Source organism: Etheostoma spectabile, chromosome 15, assembly GCF_008692095.1.
Source record: "Etheostoma spectabile isolate EspeVRDwgs_2016 chromosome 15, UIUC_Espe_1.0, whole genome shotgun sequence".
Classification (NCBI taxonomy): Eukaryota; Metazoa; Chordata; class Actinopteri; order Perciformes; family Percidae; genus Etheostoma; species Etheostoma spectabile.
This window is the reverse complement of record NC_045747.1, coordinates 2,383,644-2,402,095: the sequence shown is the minus strand read 5'-3', so window position 1 is coordinate 2,402,095 and position 18,452 is coordinate 2,383,644. Positions and strand designations below refer to the sequence as shown.

The following is an 18,452-nucleotide window of genomic DNA, read 5'->3' as shown; positions in this document are numbered from 1 at the left end:
GTTAATAGGGCAATTGTCCAGCTTGAATTTACCTTTACTAAAGTACTTGTTTAGACGAATACTGGCTCAGATTAATATTATGTTTTTGACAACATTAGGGAGAGGATTTATAAGGAGGTCGACCTTTCTGTTAAAGAGTAAGATCCTTTTTTTGATCATAAAAACATCTGTGGAATTGCGTTTGCTAAACCCACCAGGCTCCATGTAAATATAAATATAATTTTAGTGCTTTATTCATCGTAAAATACACATCATTCAAAGTCATCAGAAACAAAAAACTATTAAAAAAGACGCTCCGGATCCCTTCAGAGATAGACCTTTGAAACATTGCAGAGACCTTAAGGTCTCTGCAAAATTTCCGTTAACCAGAAACGGCTCTGAAGTTGCTACACCCACCAGACTCCATTTAAAAAAAAAAAAAAAAAAAAAAAACTAAAGTACTTTTAGCTTATAGATATTTTCACATGTAAATCGGTAAACTGTGTGTTTTTTTCAAACCAAGCTAGAGTTGTAATTGTTGGAAAAGTGGAAAGATGACCCAAAATGTCTTTTCGTAGTTTTTTTGTTTACGTCGACTTAGTGTATTTTACGATGCTAATATATTTTAGCATCATCCATTTACATGGATTCTGGTGGGTTTAGCGAACGCAATTCCGCAGATGTTTTTATGTTCAAAAAAAGGATCGACGACCTTATAAATCCTTTCCATAATGTAGTCAGAAACATAAAATATTAATCTGAGCCTGTTAGTGTCAAAACGAGCACTTTTGTGAAGGTAAATACAAGCTGGACAATTGCCCTATTAACTCACTGTGTAGCTTGTTGCCAACCGCAGTGATATTGTTTAATACTGGACCAAAGTCAAAGGTTGTTCCCATCAGTCACTTAGACATAAAAACATAGGATAATAGGGTCCAGGTTGATAAAAAAAACGGTAGTTACCCTTTAACGGCACGTTTTTCCTTTTATCAGAGTTGTTTTCTTTGTGTTTGAGATATTTTATTTAACAATTATTTTGTTTCACAGCGGACGTCAGGAACATTAATCTCAATGTGTGAAATGATGCTTCATCGGGCACTTAATTAGGAAATTGATTACGAAAGTGTTAGCTGACCTGTCCAGAGTGAGACATTTTACCAACCACAAAATCATCAAATCTGTTACAGGATGGCAAGTCAAAAAATGTCACACAAAAAGCATCTAAAAAAAACAACCTGCAGTTGTAATACTCTGCCTGCAGGTGGCACAAGTTTAAAAGTGCTATTGTTTCCGTTGCCTGTAGGTGGAGCTAACTAGCATCTACCACTGCTGTTTTCAGCTTCTGGCCTGGAACTATTGGCACTGGCTTTGGGTGCTGTGCATCAATGACACAATGTCCTTGTTTGCTATTCAAACTAGCTGCAATACGCCTCGAAAAATGTTTTGAAAGTTTTGCATTTTGCTTTATTTTCTCCTTTTATACAAACATATGTTTTTGTTTGGTGTTTTTGTATTGTCCTAACCATGTAGAGAATACATGCAACTGCAGTACCATGTCCTAATTGTATCTTGTATCATGCAATGGAAATAAATTGGGATTTAAGGACATGTGGGCTCCTTACTTGACCTAACCCTATAGTCATCAAGCAGCTGCAGCAGCTCTATCAGGAGACACACTGGTGCTGAGACAAAAATGATAGATGATAAAAGTAGCCCAGTTTGGACGGATGGAGACGTCTTTCTCATCCTTCACCTCATCCCTGAGGTTCACAATCATCCATGTGCGTGTGTACACGCACGCATAATCGGGATTGTTTTTTCCTTTGCCTTATTTTTTTTATTTTTTATTGTCCCTTCATTGCCTCAGTCCTGCTGCTCATCAGTATTCTAGAGGAGTAGGAGATGTTGTGTAATGATCACATCGACACACTGGGGAGCAGCGTTGCGTAACAGCAGCAGCCTCAAAGACCAGCTGTGTGTGTGTGTGTGTGTGTGTGTGTGTGTGTGTTGGAGAAAGGAAAGCGAGGAAGCAAGGGAGGGGCTTTGGGAAATGGGAGAGGGAGACGAGGAGAAGAAAGGATCAGGTGGTTGAAAGAATGTACTACAGGGGAGAGAGGAAAAGATGCCTAAGAGGGAGGGGTGACGGAGAATGGGATAAGAGAGGGGGTGCAAACAAGATGGCAAGGGGATGGACAGAGAAAGATGGAGAACAGGGATGCAGTTAAACGTGATCCGAGGAAGGGAGGGCGATGGGATGCAGTGAGTGGGCAATGAAGACGTGGAGGAGAGCCAAGGAGGAGCCCAGCCATGCATGTTAATGTCACACCATTACATGTTACTATAGAGAGCCCAGCGCAGTGTGTTCACACGAGCAAGCCAACCTCACAGCTGGTTGCATTCGACAGACAGAGCGCTGGATGATGAAATTTAAAGTAATATCAGCTGGGATAAGTCCAGCTGGAGTGGGTGGTGGTGAGCAATCTGGCGCCTCGCCATTTGAGAATTTTATCTTTGCTTTAAATTATTGATCGAACATCACTTGTTTACTGCAAGAAGAGTTCTGGCATCTCAATTTGAGGCTTCTCTGGGGATCTACTTTGCATAAAGTTTGATCTGCAACATGTTCATCATAAACTGACACTAAGAGGTGAGAGGGAGCCGGCTGTTTGTGACCAAGCTAAAAATAAATAAAAAAATCCATGTCATGCTACATGTCGGCATTATTTTCTCCCATCAGCCACACAGCTCTGCATTCCCATTATCATTAAGGATACCACACAATTAGCTTATTTTCCATGCTTTTTTTTGCCAATCAGTTTTTTTTATTACAAACTTAAAAAAGAATCTGATACAATAAGAAACTGCAGTAGTAACTCCCCATTCCCGAGGGGCAGCACAGAAAACAGGTCATTGCATTTCAGTAGTGAAAGATTCATTATACATCTACAGGGTGTACAGATCAGATACAAAATAGGAAAAATAATAAAATACAGGCAGGAAAGAAAGCACTATATTTATCCATCATCGGAACTTTTAATTATATTTATTTTACTCTTACATGTTAAATTTGACATAGAAAATAAACTTCTTTTATGACAATGAAATATCCCAAAGTGCAAAATAAAACGCACACATCGATATATAAGCAAAAAGGACATCAGAATACAAAATTCTTGTTTTTCCTTTTCATTAATGTTCAACCCTGGTTGTAGAATAGCCTGCGTTTGGAGTTAATTTGCGGTGTTTAAAACACTATCTACTGTAATGGGTTTCTTTTCAGGTGTAAAACACAAACCAGCATTCAGATGTGAGGGGGAAAATCACTTTGACAGCAATCACTCGCATCCTCAGATCTCTCAGCTCAAGAGCCCGATTTGTATGTAGAGGAAATTTAACGACACACCTAATTTGCTCTGAATAAATCTGACAAATATGGAAAAATAAGGAGTCGTTTTGGACATGCAACAACAACAAAACAAGCTCTCCAAGATTTAAAGACAAAAAAAATTAAATCAGTTTTCTCAGTTATTTTCCGCAGGCCACCTTAACCAGGGTTGACTAACATTCACAGCACATTCATTTCCTTCATCCTCCCGAACCTGCCGTAACACCACTTCCTACGGAGGAGATATACTGGATTTCCCCACCCCCCCAGGTGCAGAGAGGTAGAAACCCCTTGAATCGTTCAGGGTCATTTAAATTATGGCATTACATTGCACTGGAGAAGGGTGAGCATCTGTGTAAGCAAAGACAATCTGGGATATGGCTATAGTATCAGGACCAAAGGACCAGGCTGATGGGAAGAAGAGAACCCCACTAACAATGAAGGAAGTGAAATTTGGTGGGATGTGTAATATAAGGGGGGTTAAATCTGATTATATCTGGCTTTACGTACTGTAGTAACATGGGTTAAAACAGGAATGTTAGGGTTGATGTTAAAAAAAAATTGGGACAATTATTCAGGGCAAAAAAAGCCAGGGTGACCACAAAATGCAATTACTTCACATTAAAAAACAAAAAAACACAACGGATGAATGAATCTGAAATGTGGAGATTTTTGGTTTAAATGTACTGCCTATGGGAGTAGTGTTGTCAAACTGCCCTGGGAGCACAGCAAAAAAGTGATATCAGCCATCTTTTCCTACACAAACCCACTGTAAACATTCACATCTTAAACTTCAAATCCAACTTGAAGAATGAATACATTTACCCGTCTTTTTTTCTTTTCTTTTTTTTTTTTTTTTTAGACTATGCTTGTACAAGGTACAATACACATTCAATACTTTTATCTGTACATCTTTTTATTTTTGTCTCAGTTGCATATATTCATGTTATTTCTGAAAAAATAACCTCAGCATGTAAGAAACTAAACAAATAATCTCAACATAAGAACTTTGTATATACACATATTCCGGACTTCTGTCTTACATATACAAATGTGTGATGTTCTGCAAAACCAAAAATATAGAAATATTGTAAAATAAATTACAAAACAATTTTTTTTTTTTTTTTTATAAACGCATCTTTCCCTTCACAATCAATAACGTTTGCCGAGATGTGTGCCTCCCCACACCACTCCTTTAAGAAATAAAAACTTGCATGCCTGTGACGAGCGGTCACATTGCAAAACCAGCGTGAGCACAAGTCCAGGGTGCTTGTGTCATCTCTCAAAACATTCAAATAAATGGACTGGACTAACAGCATCTCCTCACCAGCATGATGCGTTTGAATAGAAAAGAGAAAAAAATAAATAGAAATAAATCAAGCTCCAGTTTGAATCTCTAAAGCCTTTTCATGACAGCTGAATAAAAAAAAAAAAGGTGCCATTACCAAACAGAGGGCAAAGGAATGGTGTAGCGCTCGTGTCTGTGGGCGACACACACAGCCTCAGGAGCCCAGTAATAAAGTGCTGGACAGATCAAATCAACATCCAAGAATTACCCTTCCCTGTAGTGACAAACCAACAATCACGAGGACCCGGCTGGTAAACAAACTATTGTTAGAAGCAGCAGACTTCCAGAGATCTGACAAGCTATCCGATAAAGCGACAGGAGCCACAGACCAATGAAGAACATTCATCTTTGTATCTTTGTCTGCATAACTGGGTAAAAGAGACCTGAACTGTAGGATTCTGGGGGTTTTCTTTGTTACACAGCCAGAAGGAGAAGAGCTCACTGAAGAATTTCAAGAAGGAGGGAAAGAATAGTGTGAGCCTTTTGCTTCAATACCACTTAAGCTCACCAGAAACGTGTTCTGGGTTTTAAAGAGACGCTCTCGACGCCAATACAGCCTGGACAACGCCGAGGCAACAGACCCTCTCTCTCTCGTTTCCTTTTGGTCTTCCCTTTGCTCCAGTCTTCCTCTCGCCTCTGTGCAGAGGAAAACCTCTCCTTCATAGTCAACGTCATGTTAAGCCATATATCACAACTCCTGCTGCGGCATCCCCTACGCCTCTTCACCTTCACACGCTGCTGACTGGAATTGGGTGCACGTGTGCACACATTTCTGCCAATTTGTGTGCAGGTCGGTCCTTTTAAATACATGTTTGGAAGTGTAACTTAAATCCCAGTGTGTATAATTGAGGTATCAGCGCATTTTTATTGTCTTAAAATGCAAAAGATGAACTTGCTTTTCACATTCACACAGGCTTCCCTGACCGATGCAATACATTCTACAACATCACTCCCTTAGCACCCCGTTGCTCCCTTTCGGCTCACACTTTATTTTGAACCCACGTCATGTCCACATTCCACAATAAACTGCTTCCAATATCCGCCTGGTGACAGAGTCAAATTGTGCCCGCGTACGAGTGTGTTTCAAGGGGTAACAGGGCCTACCGTACAAACAATGGGTCTCTCCATCACGCGGCACCACAATAATACAGAAAAAACACACAAGCCCCCCCCCCCCCTATGTATTTGTAGCAAGTAGGGCAGAGCAGATTGCAGAGCAAAGTGCTGAGCTTTCCACAGCAGTTGTTCCCTGCAGGACTTGGCGAGGTCCTTTTTCACAGCATGACACTGCAGTGCAAAAATGGAGTTATACTAGAGCCGGGTCCGTTAAACTACAAGTCAAGAAAAGAAGAAGAAAAAAAAGAACAACAAAAATAAACAAGTCCCTCACATTAACATTCAATGCAAAATAATATACAAAGAGATTGGCAACAACTCAAGGTAGAAAGGAACACACCCCCCCCCCACACTCCTGTCATCAAAGCCAACACACAGAACGTGATGAGTAACAGCAATAGACAAAATGGCAGGCTGGGGTTGCGGGGTGGGGGGGTGGGGAACACAAAACAAATCACATGAATTATTCAGTGGATGTGGTATTTTAAATCTGTAGTAAAACTAATTCTTAACTTGTATTAGAACAATTTTTGTTAGAAAAACTGAAAATATCTGGAGCGTCATCGTCCAAACCCACCTCCTCGCACAAGAATTCTTTTCGTTACAAATGAAGGCTTAGTTGGCCAGCACAACAGGCTGGAAGGACTGGCTAGGATATTGCAGGTTGTAGCTTCCTAAACCCTCGACAAACGGCGGCTTCTCCATGTAGGAGATTCCTCCGTTGTTGCCAATGATGCCCACACTCTGGGCAGGGGGGGGGCTGGAGAAGGGGTCAAAGGACGCATGGGTGTTGACGGCGTGGGGGGGTTGGAACGGGCTGGCATGAGACTGCATGGGCTGGGTGTCAGCATCAAAGTAAAGGGGCCCCGGGGATCCTGGGTAGACAAACTCTTTGGCGTTGGGGGAGAGCTGGCTGGCGATGGGACCTCCGAGGGAGTGCAAGGACAGAGACAGGGGCTTGTGCTTGAGCAGCTCCGGCGCCGAGATGGTGGTAGGAGAGCGGGTGAGCATCCTCTGGGCAGGAGGTATGACCGCTCCGGGGCCAGCTGCCGACCCGGCCACGCTGCACTTCTTCATCTTGGTCGAGCCAAATTTAGTGGCGGCGAAGCTGGCGGTGGTGAAGGTGATGGGTTGAGGACGGGCGGCGGCAAGAGCGGAGGGCGGCTGCTGGGCGGAGAGGTAGGGCAGCCCGCCGCTGGGAGGGGAGGGGGTAGAGGTGTTTGAGGAGTGGGCAGCGGGGTCGGTGGGTGTGCTGGAGCTGGGGTAGCTGAAGAGGCCGGGGCAGGGCTGGCCAGACAGAGGTGTGGGAGAGCTGGAGAGTGACGGCATGAGGGCAGGAGACGCCTGGCTTCCAATTGGCACAAACACCTGAGCGTCTGGGTTAAAGCCCAGACTCCTGGCCTCCTCCGCCTCTGCCTCTGCATCTCCTTTACCCTCTCTGATCACCCCCTCGGCCCTCTCGCCATCACACCCGAGGCCGGGAGGGTCCTCCAGGTACAGAACCTTCACTGCCCCCTTCTCTCCAATCTGGTAGGATACCTCGTAAGGGTCAATCCACACACTGAGCTCTGCAGGGACATTTGCACGCACTTCCTCTGTGTCCAGTCCACTTCTCTTGGCGGCCAACTCCACCACTGGGTCCCTCGGTGCTCCCAGGTGAATGCAGCGGAAGGCAGAGCCCCTGAGAGGGACTTCAGGGTACCAGTGACCCTCAAAACGAGACATCAGTATCCTCTCCAGCTCCTCGCCGAACAGGTCCGCTCGACGCCGAGGCAGCTTGTTGTACAGGTAGGACACGATGAAGTTGAGGGCGACCTTCACTTCTAGATGCATGGCTGCACCAGGTCAGCGCCGTCGTGGGAGGAAAGGGATCCAGATGATGCTGAAAATGAGGCAATGCAACTGTGACAAGGAGTTTTTTTCCCCCCTCGGGCTTATTGGAAAGTGTACAATTCCTTTAGTGTCACCATGGTAAAGGCACCTTGAAGGCTGGGGCAGCAAGTTGCCGGCTGTCTTTTTTTTGTTGACAAATATGTAACAATGTCTTCAGGTCCCAACTGTAAAGAAAAAACAAACAGAAGAAAGCAGTTATTTTACCTGAAAAGAACCAGAGGAAGATTTAAGGGGTGATCAAGGGAGATGCATCAAAAACAAAGAGGGAGAGGGACACGGTTTTCCAGCTGTAGACAATTAATCACGCTTATATTTTATGGATATACAAAGCCTCTGTTGTATTGGGGCTGAACAAACAGACTTTCAGTATTTAATTAATGCTCATCATTTTATTCTTTTAAGCAAATGTTATTTACTTGTTTGTTTTTGTCTGAACACCAACGACAGTAAAATATTCTGAAATGTGCATATTAATATTATCTGCTGGTTCAAAAATTAAACTAAAATGCCCCACACACAGACCCCACATCACAGTAAGAATAATGCTAATTACAAGTTACAGAAACTTGTGAGTAGGGCTGCAACTAATAAGTAATTGGTTGATCATTTTCACGATTAATCCATTAGTCGTTTGGCCTATAAAATGTCAGAAAATGGGGAAAAATGCCGATCATCGTTTCTCAAAGCCTAAGATGACTTCCTCAAATGTCTCGTTTTGTCCACAACTCAAAATATATTAAGCTTACTGTCACAGAGGAGTGAAGAAACTAGAAGATATTCCCATTTAAGAAGCTGGAGTCAGAATTTTCAAAATTCTAAAATAGTTGTTGATTAACTTAAAATTGAATAATCTTTGCAGCTCTACTTGTGAGATCTTGGTGAATGCGAACGCTTTATTGATTTACATAATTATTTGAGTGGCACACTCCAGCCTCATACGGGTCACTGCTCTAATGGAAGCAAGAAATATACATGCATGTATGTATGCATGTATGTATGTATGTGTTCACTGCTTCACACGCTATGAATTGAAACATTTACTGACCTGTGAAGGCATTGAAACAATGATTCACGATTTAAAAAAAACAACAACATTTTGTTGTGAAATGCCTTTGAAGCTATAAAGCATTAAAAGATAGATATTATAGAGTATTGGAAAAGGAGGTTGCGCTTCAACAATGGGATTCTCAGCAGCGTGCTCAAGACAAAATACAATAAGCTATTTTTTTTTTTTAAAAAGGGTGAAAAGGTTGCAAATCTCACATTTCCAAGTTGAGGAGGATAAAATCCTCACATTACATTTGTTTATTTGGCTCGCATCACATGTAAAAATATGCGTATGTGTTTCGACACAGAGCCTTAATCAGAGCGAGCGTTCAGGGAAAAGTGTGAAACGCTCACCAGAATGCCTTTTGGCATCAAATGATATATTTCTATAATAAAGCAAATAGCAAACATAAAGACTATTTATGAAAGATGATGGGGGAGAATATCAGTTTTACTGACACTACAGAATGTATATGGTTTGTTATGGAGGTGAGCAAATGAAGATACACACCACTATTCTTATTCAACGGACAGCACCGGTACACGTTTTATATTTTGGTTTCATCGACTGCAAGATCTACTGGTTGATGTAACAGATGTGTTGTGGGTTTCATAAATCCTTTATAATCTGAACCCGATCCCATGGAGTGCCTCCTGCTTACTGCTTTAACACAGTCACGCCGAGTACGTTCATCACCGTGCAGAGTCAAACTGAAGTTGAGATGACGTGCAAAAAGAAGAGGAAGAAAAAAAAAGAAAAAAAAAAAAAAAGACCACCACCACCAAGATTCACAAAAGGAAGAGGAGTAAAATGGAAGGACAGTGAGTTGACTTCTCAGAACAACATTTCCCACCATGCAGTGCGTGGTGTGTGTTCACCCCCTCCCCTCCCCCCCCCCCCCCCATGTACGCTCACACAAACAATTCACTAACATTCACTTCCCTGCCAGATGGGGATTCAGCAGCTAAGATTAGGAAGACGTCTCCAATTTAAGACAATTCTAATGTTATTACAGATAAAGCTGCGCAGGCTGGAACGCAGGGCGCCGGGAGTGTCAGTTCAAGACGAGATTTACATTTCCCCTATCGCAGGAAAAAGGTGACATTGAAGAATAAAGGGGGGCGGGAGGGGGGGGGGATAGTTAGAATGGGCTATAAATACAGCCGTTTTTTTTGCATCATCTATGGTACAAATTCCTCTCTTCTACCAGAGTTAAAAATGAGTTGAAGTGACTGTAGAAAAGGATCTTTGAGAGGAGGAGAATCCACCGGTCCATCACCTGCAACAGCCATCAGCACTGAAAGCCATCAGCACTAAAAGCCAACTAAAAGTGCACACGCACACCTAAGCTACCTACAGCGTCCCATCTATCTATACTGCATCTCATACCTCTCATTAAAAAGGCAACAGAAAGATACACAAGATCCAATGTCATTCAATGACAGAGGGATGTCTCAGTTAATATGTGCAGGTTTCGGAATAATAGATGGTCTAAATCATAAACCGCAGCTTTTAAATTTGAATAAAAACATCCAAATCGGTCATGGTTATAAATCCCCTCTCGGCGTTCTTATTTGTATTCTTCACCTGCAGATTTGTTACAGTTTAAAAAAAAATAGGGCCGATTCATTTTTCCCAGGCCTGTTGTTGCAGGTCAGAGCAACAATAGCAGGATCTATAGGGCTATTTTTGTTTACATGGACTCATTATCAGAGCTCCAAATGGGTGACACTGCGTGCTGCAGAGCATCCACTACATGCCAGGTTTTAGCTTTTAATCATCAGATCTACAGTGAGCTTGCAAGTAGCACAGGCTAATGTGCAATATGTACACAATAGATCTATGAAGGCAAAAGTCCCTTTAGAAATATTATAATTGGAGGGTTAAGAGCAAAATATAAAGGCCTGTCTGAACTAAGGGGTCACCACGCACATAAAACTGCAAATTCAATAGGACATTATTGTGATTTTAGATAGATAGATAGATAGATAGATAGATAGATAGGTCTATTAATCCCAAACTGGGACATTTCTGTGTTACAGCAGCAAGAATAAGACACACAGTACCTTTTGCTGACTGCCCCTCACTTGTAGCTTTCTCCCAAAAGAACTGATTAATATTTATAGAAATCTTAGAGTTGGGAATATGTTGCAGGTGCCAAATAATGGAGTTAAATATGCAAGGTGAGGGTGAGATTGGAGAAATGCCATCCAGGTTTGCATGTGTGATGAAAAGCTAAGATAATAAGAAGCAGGGTCTACTTGGGTATTACTGCCAAATGTCAGTCAAAAGGCACTGGAGCAGAAAGGACACTGGTTTAGCTGACATGCAAGTGAAGTATCCCCCACATTATAGATTCTCGCTGTAACGTTACATTAAATTATAAAAGGCTACTTAAGTGGTGAACATCTTATAGACAGAGGATGTGCTTAGAGCAATGAAGAAGAATCCCTTCTCAGCATTTAAACAAGACATAAAAACAAATTTAAACAGCTAAGCTGACTTTGAGAGGGTCACTTCAGCCAATATATAACGGGCGAAGACAAAAACAAGAAGCTCGAGTCCTCTATCAAAGGCTGAACCAGAACATTCATTATAGTCAGCGCATATTGGGAAGCTAAGCCCAACACCAACACACGGCAACATGCTGCACATGCTTGTACGCATATTTAGATAAAATTGGCCTATTTCATGCACCGGCAGACATTCAATTACTTACCTATTGTCACAGATGTCCTAGCGTGACTTGTACTCCTGCGTTTCTGTTTTATTTCCCTTGTGTTGTCTGGGATTTCAAGGCGGATCAGTCGAGTCGTTGGTTTAGGTGCCGACCGTTAGGTATTTTTAACCTTAGTGTTGTTGGTTTATTTAATTGCTGCCCCAGGTCTCCAATGGCCGAAGGGTTTTCCAGTTTGTCTTCAGCTGACAGTTTGCATGGAGGGTCCAGCGAAACTTTACTGTTTGACAACCCGGCGTATTTATACACTGTGACTCGCCTACATGCCCGTGACGGCAGGGACTACTTTCTTCATAATAGTAGCTGCTGCTTTATTTTCCCATATAACGGTATTCATGCATATGTTCTCCTGTCAGCAGGTCGTCGATGCCGTCTCTACGCACAGTATTTAGGCTATATTAATGTTAACCAGCAGATTGATTTTGAAGAAACAATTAAAAAAAGATAACTCTTCACTCACTCTTTGTTGTCTTCCTCGAAAATTAGCGACGCCAAAACACAGACAATTAGGACATTTTTGCTCCAGGTTTACCTAGCGGGCTCTAGTTTAATTGGCGGAGGGATATTTGTAGTTTCCTACGGCGTTGAACAATTTGCTAAAAATATAAGCGGTGATAGCAACAGAGTCTCTATTGGCTGAGATGGGGGAAGGACCAACAGATTATTGGGCTGCAGCTAAAGAAACCTGACTCTTACCAGGGGCTTGTGGGAAATGGTGTTCTCATCACTAAATGGTGCGTGGTAGAGATTTAAGACCAGACTGTTAATTTTTACAGTCTATTAAGACGTGCTTTAGCTTTTTTGTTGACTCCAGGTAGATAATGCATAGACCCTTCTTCATTTTTCTTAACTGTAGGGTCAGGCATTTATAGTACTTATGAGTTGGACTGTAATTGTGGACTTTATATTCCCCAAATGAATCAATTTGAATGAATTAAAACACACACATCCACAAATCTTATTTTTACAGGAACACAGTTGGTATTTTAAACCTTGCTTAAGAAGGTGTCGAACAAGATTCATTTCAGGGACATAAGTTTTTGACAATAAAGTAAGCAGTTGAAATAGATTATTGACTTTTTTCACGGGACAAAGTGTATTTTAAGTAGTGTGATGTATTTCAGGTAGAGAATATTTTCAAAATAACATAGTGTTGTAATTGACACATCAAAGAAACAGATAGTACAGAAGTGAAAAAATGGGCCACGTACCTGTTCATTTTCCATACTTCACTTAAGTCTCTGGTTTATGGGTTTTTGGCTTTGAAAGTGATTATTAATTGAAGAAAATGCTGCTGCTGTAATAACAAAATGTCCCCGTTGTGGGATGAATAAAGTATAATCTAATCTAATCTAGTTTTATGTTACAAATATTGAAAAATCTTTCCTAGGCCATGGAAATATCATATTGGAATTCTTAATTTAGGAGGTATTTCCCTTTAGGTACAGAACTCAAGTGAATGTGTGTTACTTTTCATGCTTATTTTGTAAACAAGAAAAAACTTAGACTTATATAAAATATAGGTGTCATTTTTATTTAACCCAATCATATTTTATATTAACTTTATTAATAATGTAAAGGGCAAAAAAGCCAGAGATAATATAATTAACGTAACGTTAAAAAACAACAACAGATGACTAAAAAATATACTGACAATGTGGAGATGTGGAAGAAAAAAATCGACCGCATTTAAAGCGCTCCTTAAGCCAGTTACGTCACATAAGTGCGACACTATCATCTTTGTCAGTGAACAAAATGGCGTCTTACTGTTTGACTGTCACTAGGTTGCGGGTAAGAAAACGTTATTTTTACTTTTACAGAGTTTGTAACTGCCTTGTTATCGAGTTGACATGTGACAATAGATATGTTATGTCGTGTAGTACAGCCGCCGTTGCTTTACGTTTGACCGACAGCGAGTAAACGGGGAAATGAGCGCGCGCCGAGCCGCAGTAACAGGTCACGGTGTCCTCGTCTGACACATGACGACGGCGCTTCGCAACGGTTATAAACCACGTCCGACCTTACAGCAACCAATGTTATATCACGTTATTGTTAATCGCGGTGTCCAGTTCAGTCGACATTAACCGAATAGGGGCTGGAAACGGTCCAGGCGCCGTGATGGTTGCAAGGTGATCGCAAGGTTACGGAGTTTCCTTAATACGCACTTCAGCCCAGCTCATCTCCAACAGCTCGGGCTGATGCACTGACGTGTGTTTCTCTCGTGTGTTGGGTAGTGGATCAAATCCGATGCTTTTGTGTGTTTATTTTACATGGCACAGGGTCTTCAGTAAGCAGCTGTTCACAGTGCTGCTCATGAGCAAAGGAACCCCTGCCTAAGTTAACCAAAAAGAAGAATAAAAAAAAAAAAAATTATCTTTTGGAAATGAATGCCTAATAATAATTAACAAATGAGGAAAAATCCAACCTTTTAAGGACACCAATTTTCTTTGTGAATGAATAACGTTAACAAATAAATGTTCGCCCTTAAAACGGGGGGATGAGTATAGATATCCTTATGTTAAATTCCCATAGAAGCAGGCAAATTTTTATTATTAAAGGCCAGTTATTTCATGGATCAGGATACTATGCATCCTGCTAAAGCTCTCTTGGCCTTTGGAATTAAAATAGCCCCCCCCCCCCCCCCCCCCCCATCATCACATACCCTTCACCATACTTGCCAATGATACCATAAAATCATTGGCATGGTGTTCTTTGTTTCACAATTGCTTTGAGAGATGATTTTATGGAAGGTACCTCCCTCATGCCAGTCTCTAAGTATGATGATCGGTATGTGATGATGGGGGGGGGGGGCTTTTAATTCCAAAGGGCAAGGGAACTTTATCAGGATGCATGGTGAAATAACCATGAAATAACTGGCCTTTGGTGTCATTAAAGATTGGATTTTTCCTCATTTTTAGTCAATTTAAGCAGGGGTTTCCATGCTCATGAGCAGCACTGTACAAAAGGAGCCCCTTTCATCATGTCATGTCTTGTAAACGATGAATACATTTAGTTTTGTTCTGGGGGAGGTCTTGATTTTCTTGGTACTTCATAGGTTTATCATCTGAATATTTTCATTAACATTTCTTTTAGATTATTTCATCACATAGATAAACAATCACATATGCCTCAAATCCATTATTCCCATAAATATATTATATGGTATAAAGGAGAAAGAAATACAAGGAGAATAGGAGAATGCTCTGCTATCGTACACACAGTAATGGAGATTTGTTGTGAAAATAAGACGATGGTTAATTTTGAGACATTGGCTCGTTCAGTCAATGTTTATGAAATGCCCCCCCCATTTGAAAATAGTCTGCTGACAATGCAACTACCAACAGATAGCAGCGTAGAAAGGCCAGTCTCACTTCTTCATTGCATGTTCACTTTATTATTTGGATCAATGAGGTAGATACCATTGCATTAAGTACTATTTGGCAAATGACAACCCAAAATGTCCGTTTCTGCTAATGAAATACCTGAAAAATACCAAACTGACCATATTTACAATATTTTGGTTCACTGGTCAATGCTGACCACCAACATTTCTTTACTATGAGAGGGCTTTTGAGCAAATTTTTCACTGCTGTGGATTTACTTACACTGATTCTTGTGGTTAAAAGTGCTCCTCTGATTTACTTTGCCTGTAGGTTTTAGTGCTCATACATAGGTAACAGTGTAGTGTATCAGACTGTCAGTTAATGGCCTAGCGGGGGAGGCTTACTCCTGAAATATGAGCTGTATCAACCTTCACCCAGTTTTCTGTGAAGACAGTGACTTTCCACTGTACATCAACACTGAGGGTCAGATATTAAGCAAGTGAACATACTGTAGCATCCCTCATCTATTGCCTTGCGTCACTCATTGGCATGACAGATTCAAATCCAATCCCATATCTTTATGTAGCTTACTTTGCTAGTAGTGGCAAAAGACATCAACTAATAAAAATTATTCAAAAACCTGATGCATTGTTGTGATTACATTTCAAACATTCAGTCTAATATTGGGTTCCATAATTGTGATGCAATAGTTGGACCTATTTCAATCCATAATAAAGTTTTACATTGCACACTTAAAGTACATAGTTATTGAAATAAGATTTTTCGCAGTTTTATCGAAATCGGACCACAATATGGACTAGTGCAATATCTAAATCCTCGCAAAAATAACACTATGATCATTTTTTAATATATTTAAAAGAAAATAGGAATAATGATACAAAAATATAATTCTCTCCAATATTGTGAATCATATTGCAATCACAATATCAATCAAATAATCTCAATTAGAAATTTTTCTCATATCTTGCAGCCCTAAATGAAAGGGCTTCAAAATGCTCCGCACGGTGTCTACAGATAGATGAACGTCACTCTGATATTTTTGCCTTTGTTCCTTCCACATTCTCTTTCTGATCTGATGTCAATGTTTAACCAAACTGACGAGCCTTTTGTGACCAAAATAGGAGATTATTTTTCTGTCTTTATACACCACATTTTTACTGGTGCCACTTACAAGATTATGTTTAACAATCCTCACGTGGTCCCATTCTTGCAAAATGTAATGACCTCTCTTTCCTCTGCATGGTTATTATATAACTCAAAATGTTATGAGTGAACCGTACAGTAAAACTGTGTTTATGGTGCTATTTCTCAAAACTGTCCTCTGTTTGCTCTGGTCTAGCTGGCCCTTGGAACCGGGGCAAGGCGTTTTCATGTCTCCGCAGCGTTCAACGCCAAGGCCAAGGTGTCTATGAGCCGCTTTGAGCCCGACTCCAGCATTAACTATGAGAAGATGCACGAGAACATCAACATTGTGCGCAGCAGGTCAGCAGCTGCCCTTTTCAGAAATACACATGATACACAGGGTCCTTGTTGATTTAAGTTTGGCTCATGAGGAATTGCTGGTGTTTATTACAGCTGCACAGTGAATGTTGTGACATTGACAGTGTTGACGGCAGGGCCCACGGAGCTAACTTTGGATGTCCTGGTGTTCACCACATGCTGTGATATAAGAATAGAAAAGCCTTTTGTGTGACTGTGATGACTATTGTATGAACAGTAAGCCGCTAGGTGCTGCTGTCCTAATGAAGCCATAATTCCTAATGGTGTTCAGAGCTTTTCCAGGATTCTTGACATAAGAGGAAATGTAGTACTTTCCAGAAGTGAAACACAAAACACAGAAGGACAAAGCAAGAACACTTAAAATATTAATAGATGTTAGAGAAGTAAGTTAGCCAAATTTATAAAACATCTGATGCTAAAAACTGTCGGTGGCCAACACGGCACAATTATTTACCACATCGTCCCATTAATCCGCCCCACCAGGCTCAGCAGGCCTCTCACTCTGTCGGAGAAGATTGTGTACGGTCACCTGGATGATCCGGCAGGGCAGGATATCGAGCGCGGCCGCACCTATCTGCGCCTGCGTCCAGACCGCGTGGCTATGCAGGATGCTACAGCTCAGATGGCAATGCTTCAGTTCATCAGCAGTGGTCTGCCCAAGGTGGCGGTCCCCTCCACCATCCACTGTGATCATCTGATTGAGGCTCAGATCGGAGGGACGGAGGACCTACAGAGGGCTAAGGTGAGGACAGACGCGGAACAGATGGAAGGAATATTATACATATTGTGTGTTATGTATCATATATGAAAATATCTCTCTCCCAATAACTCTTAACACAGGAAGTAAATGAGGAGGTGTACAACTTTCTTGCAACTGCTGGTGCTAAATATGGAGTTGGCTTCTGGAAACCCGGATCAGGGATCATCCATCAGGTACAATACACTGATTATAAACTGAGGGCTAGGGTGAGGACAGATGGAAGGACAGCTAAAGGACAGATGGAAATGAAGGGCATTTTTATTAATGCTTGAAAATGTGTTTTGCATATTGTCATTTCCCTTGGGTGTTCATGACTTTGCAGAATGATGTATGTGATATAGTATGAAGTATATTTAGCATACTTCCATTGGCTTCTATTTTGAAATGACTACTTTTCCAGAAGGACGCCAGAAAAAGACATTCCTAGAAAATTTGTCCATTTAAATAGCAGTTTGTTGAATTTTACATCCTAAGAAAATAATGTGTGACTGACAGTAAATGTCTTTTTATTTGGACAGATCATCCTGGAGAATTACGCCTATCCTGGAGTGATGCTGATTGGTACAGACTCCCACACTCCCAATGGCGGTGGCCTGGGGGCCATCTGTATTGGAGTGGGCGGAGCTGATGCTGTGGATGTCATGGCCGGAATCCCTTGGGAGCTCAAGTGTCCTAAAGTGAGTTCTTGACACTTGCCGTCTTGTAAATTACTTTTAATTTCAATAGCAGCTTAAACCTTGTTTTCAACCAAAAAATGTCTCTACAAATGCTTGGTTTTGCCATTTGTGTAAGCCTGTGTTGTTGTTGTTTTCTGTCAGGTGATTGGAGTAAAGCTGACAGGAACCTTGTCTGGCTGGACCTCTCCAAAGGATGTCATCCTGAAGGTGGCCGGCATCCTGACTGTGAAGGGTGGCACTGGAGCCATTGTGGAGTATCATGGGCCTGGAGTCGACTCCATCTCCTGCACTGGTGAGGATGAGATGCATTACAGGACGTCAAACGCTGGCAAAAGACATTCTCTGTGTTTACATGGGAACATCAAATAAAGAAAGAAAGAAACGAAGAACAGTGACAACCTCAACTACCGACCATATCTTGCTTGAATAGATGATACATTTCTTCCAACTTAAGGTTAAGTGAGACTCTTAATTTATTTCAGGAATGGCCACTATCTGTAACATGGGTGCTGAGATTGGAGCCACCACGTCGGTTTTCCCCTACAACCACCGCATGAAGACCTACATGGAGAAAACTGGCCGTGGAGGTTAGTCTCTTACTGTTCTCTCAGTCTCTTTCTGTTTAGTCCTTATTTACTGCGTCTTAACTGCAACTTTGTCCCTTT

The 18,452-nt window shown here is 41.4% G+C and overlaps 2 protein-coding genes across 2 annotated transcripts in view; one reads left to right on the top strand and one right to left on the bottom strand.

Annotated features, from left to right (window-relative positions):
* Positions 1-2,768: 2,768 nt before the first annotated feature.
* tob2 (transducer of ERBB2, 2) lies at positions 2,769-11,902 on the bottom strand. The gene is made up of 2 exons (XM_032537256.1): positions 11,489-11,902; positions 2,769-7,885 (listed from the first exon to the last, which is right to left on the bottom strand). Exon 2 carries the CDS (start codon positions 7,659-7,661, stop codon positions 6,444-6,446), a length of 1,218 nt encoding a protein of 405 aa, XP_032393147.1. The 5' UTR covers positions 7,662-7,885; positions 11,489-11,902; the 3' UTR covers positions 2,769-6,443.
* Positions 11,903-13,221: 1,319 nt separating this feature from the next.
* Positions 13,222-18,452, top strand: part of LOC116702791 (aconitate hydratase, mitochondrial) — a 12,493-nt gene continuing 7,262 nt past the window's right edge. The window contains exons 1-7 of the mRNA XM_032537247.1: positions 13,222-13,297; positions 16,190-16,332; positions 16,834-17,092; positions 17,191-17,283; positions 17,629-17,787; positions 17,929-18,079; positions 18,270-18,374. Coding sequence (XP_032393138.1) covers positions 13,262-13,297; positions 16,190-16,332; positions 16,834-17,092; positions 17,191-17,283; positions 17,629-17,787; positions 17,929-18,079; positions 18,270-18,374 — 946 coding nt within the window. The 5' untranslated portion in view covers positions 13,222-13,261. The remainder of the gene's footprint in view (positions 13,298-16,189; positions 16,333-16,833; positions 17,093-17,190; positions 17,284-17,628; positions 17,788-17,928; positions 18,080-18,269; positions 18,375-18,452) is intronic.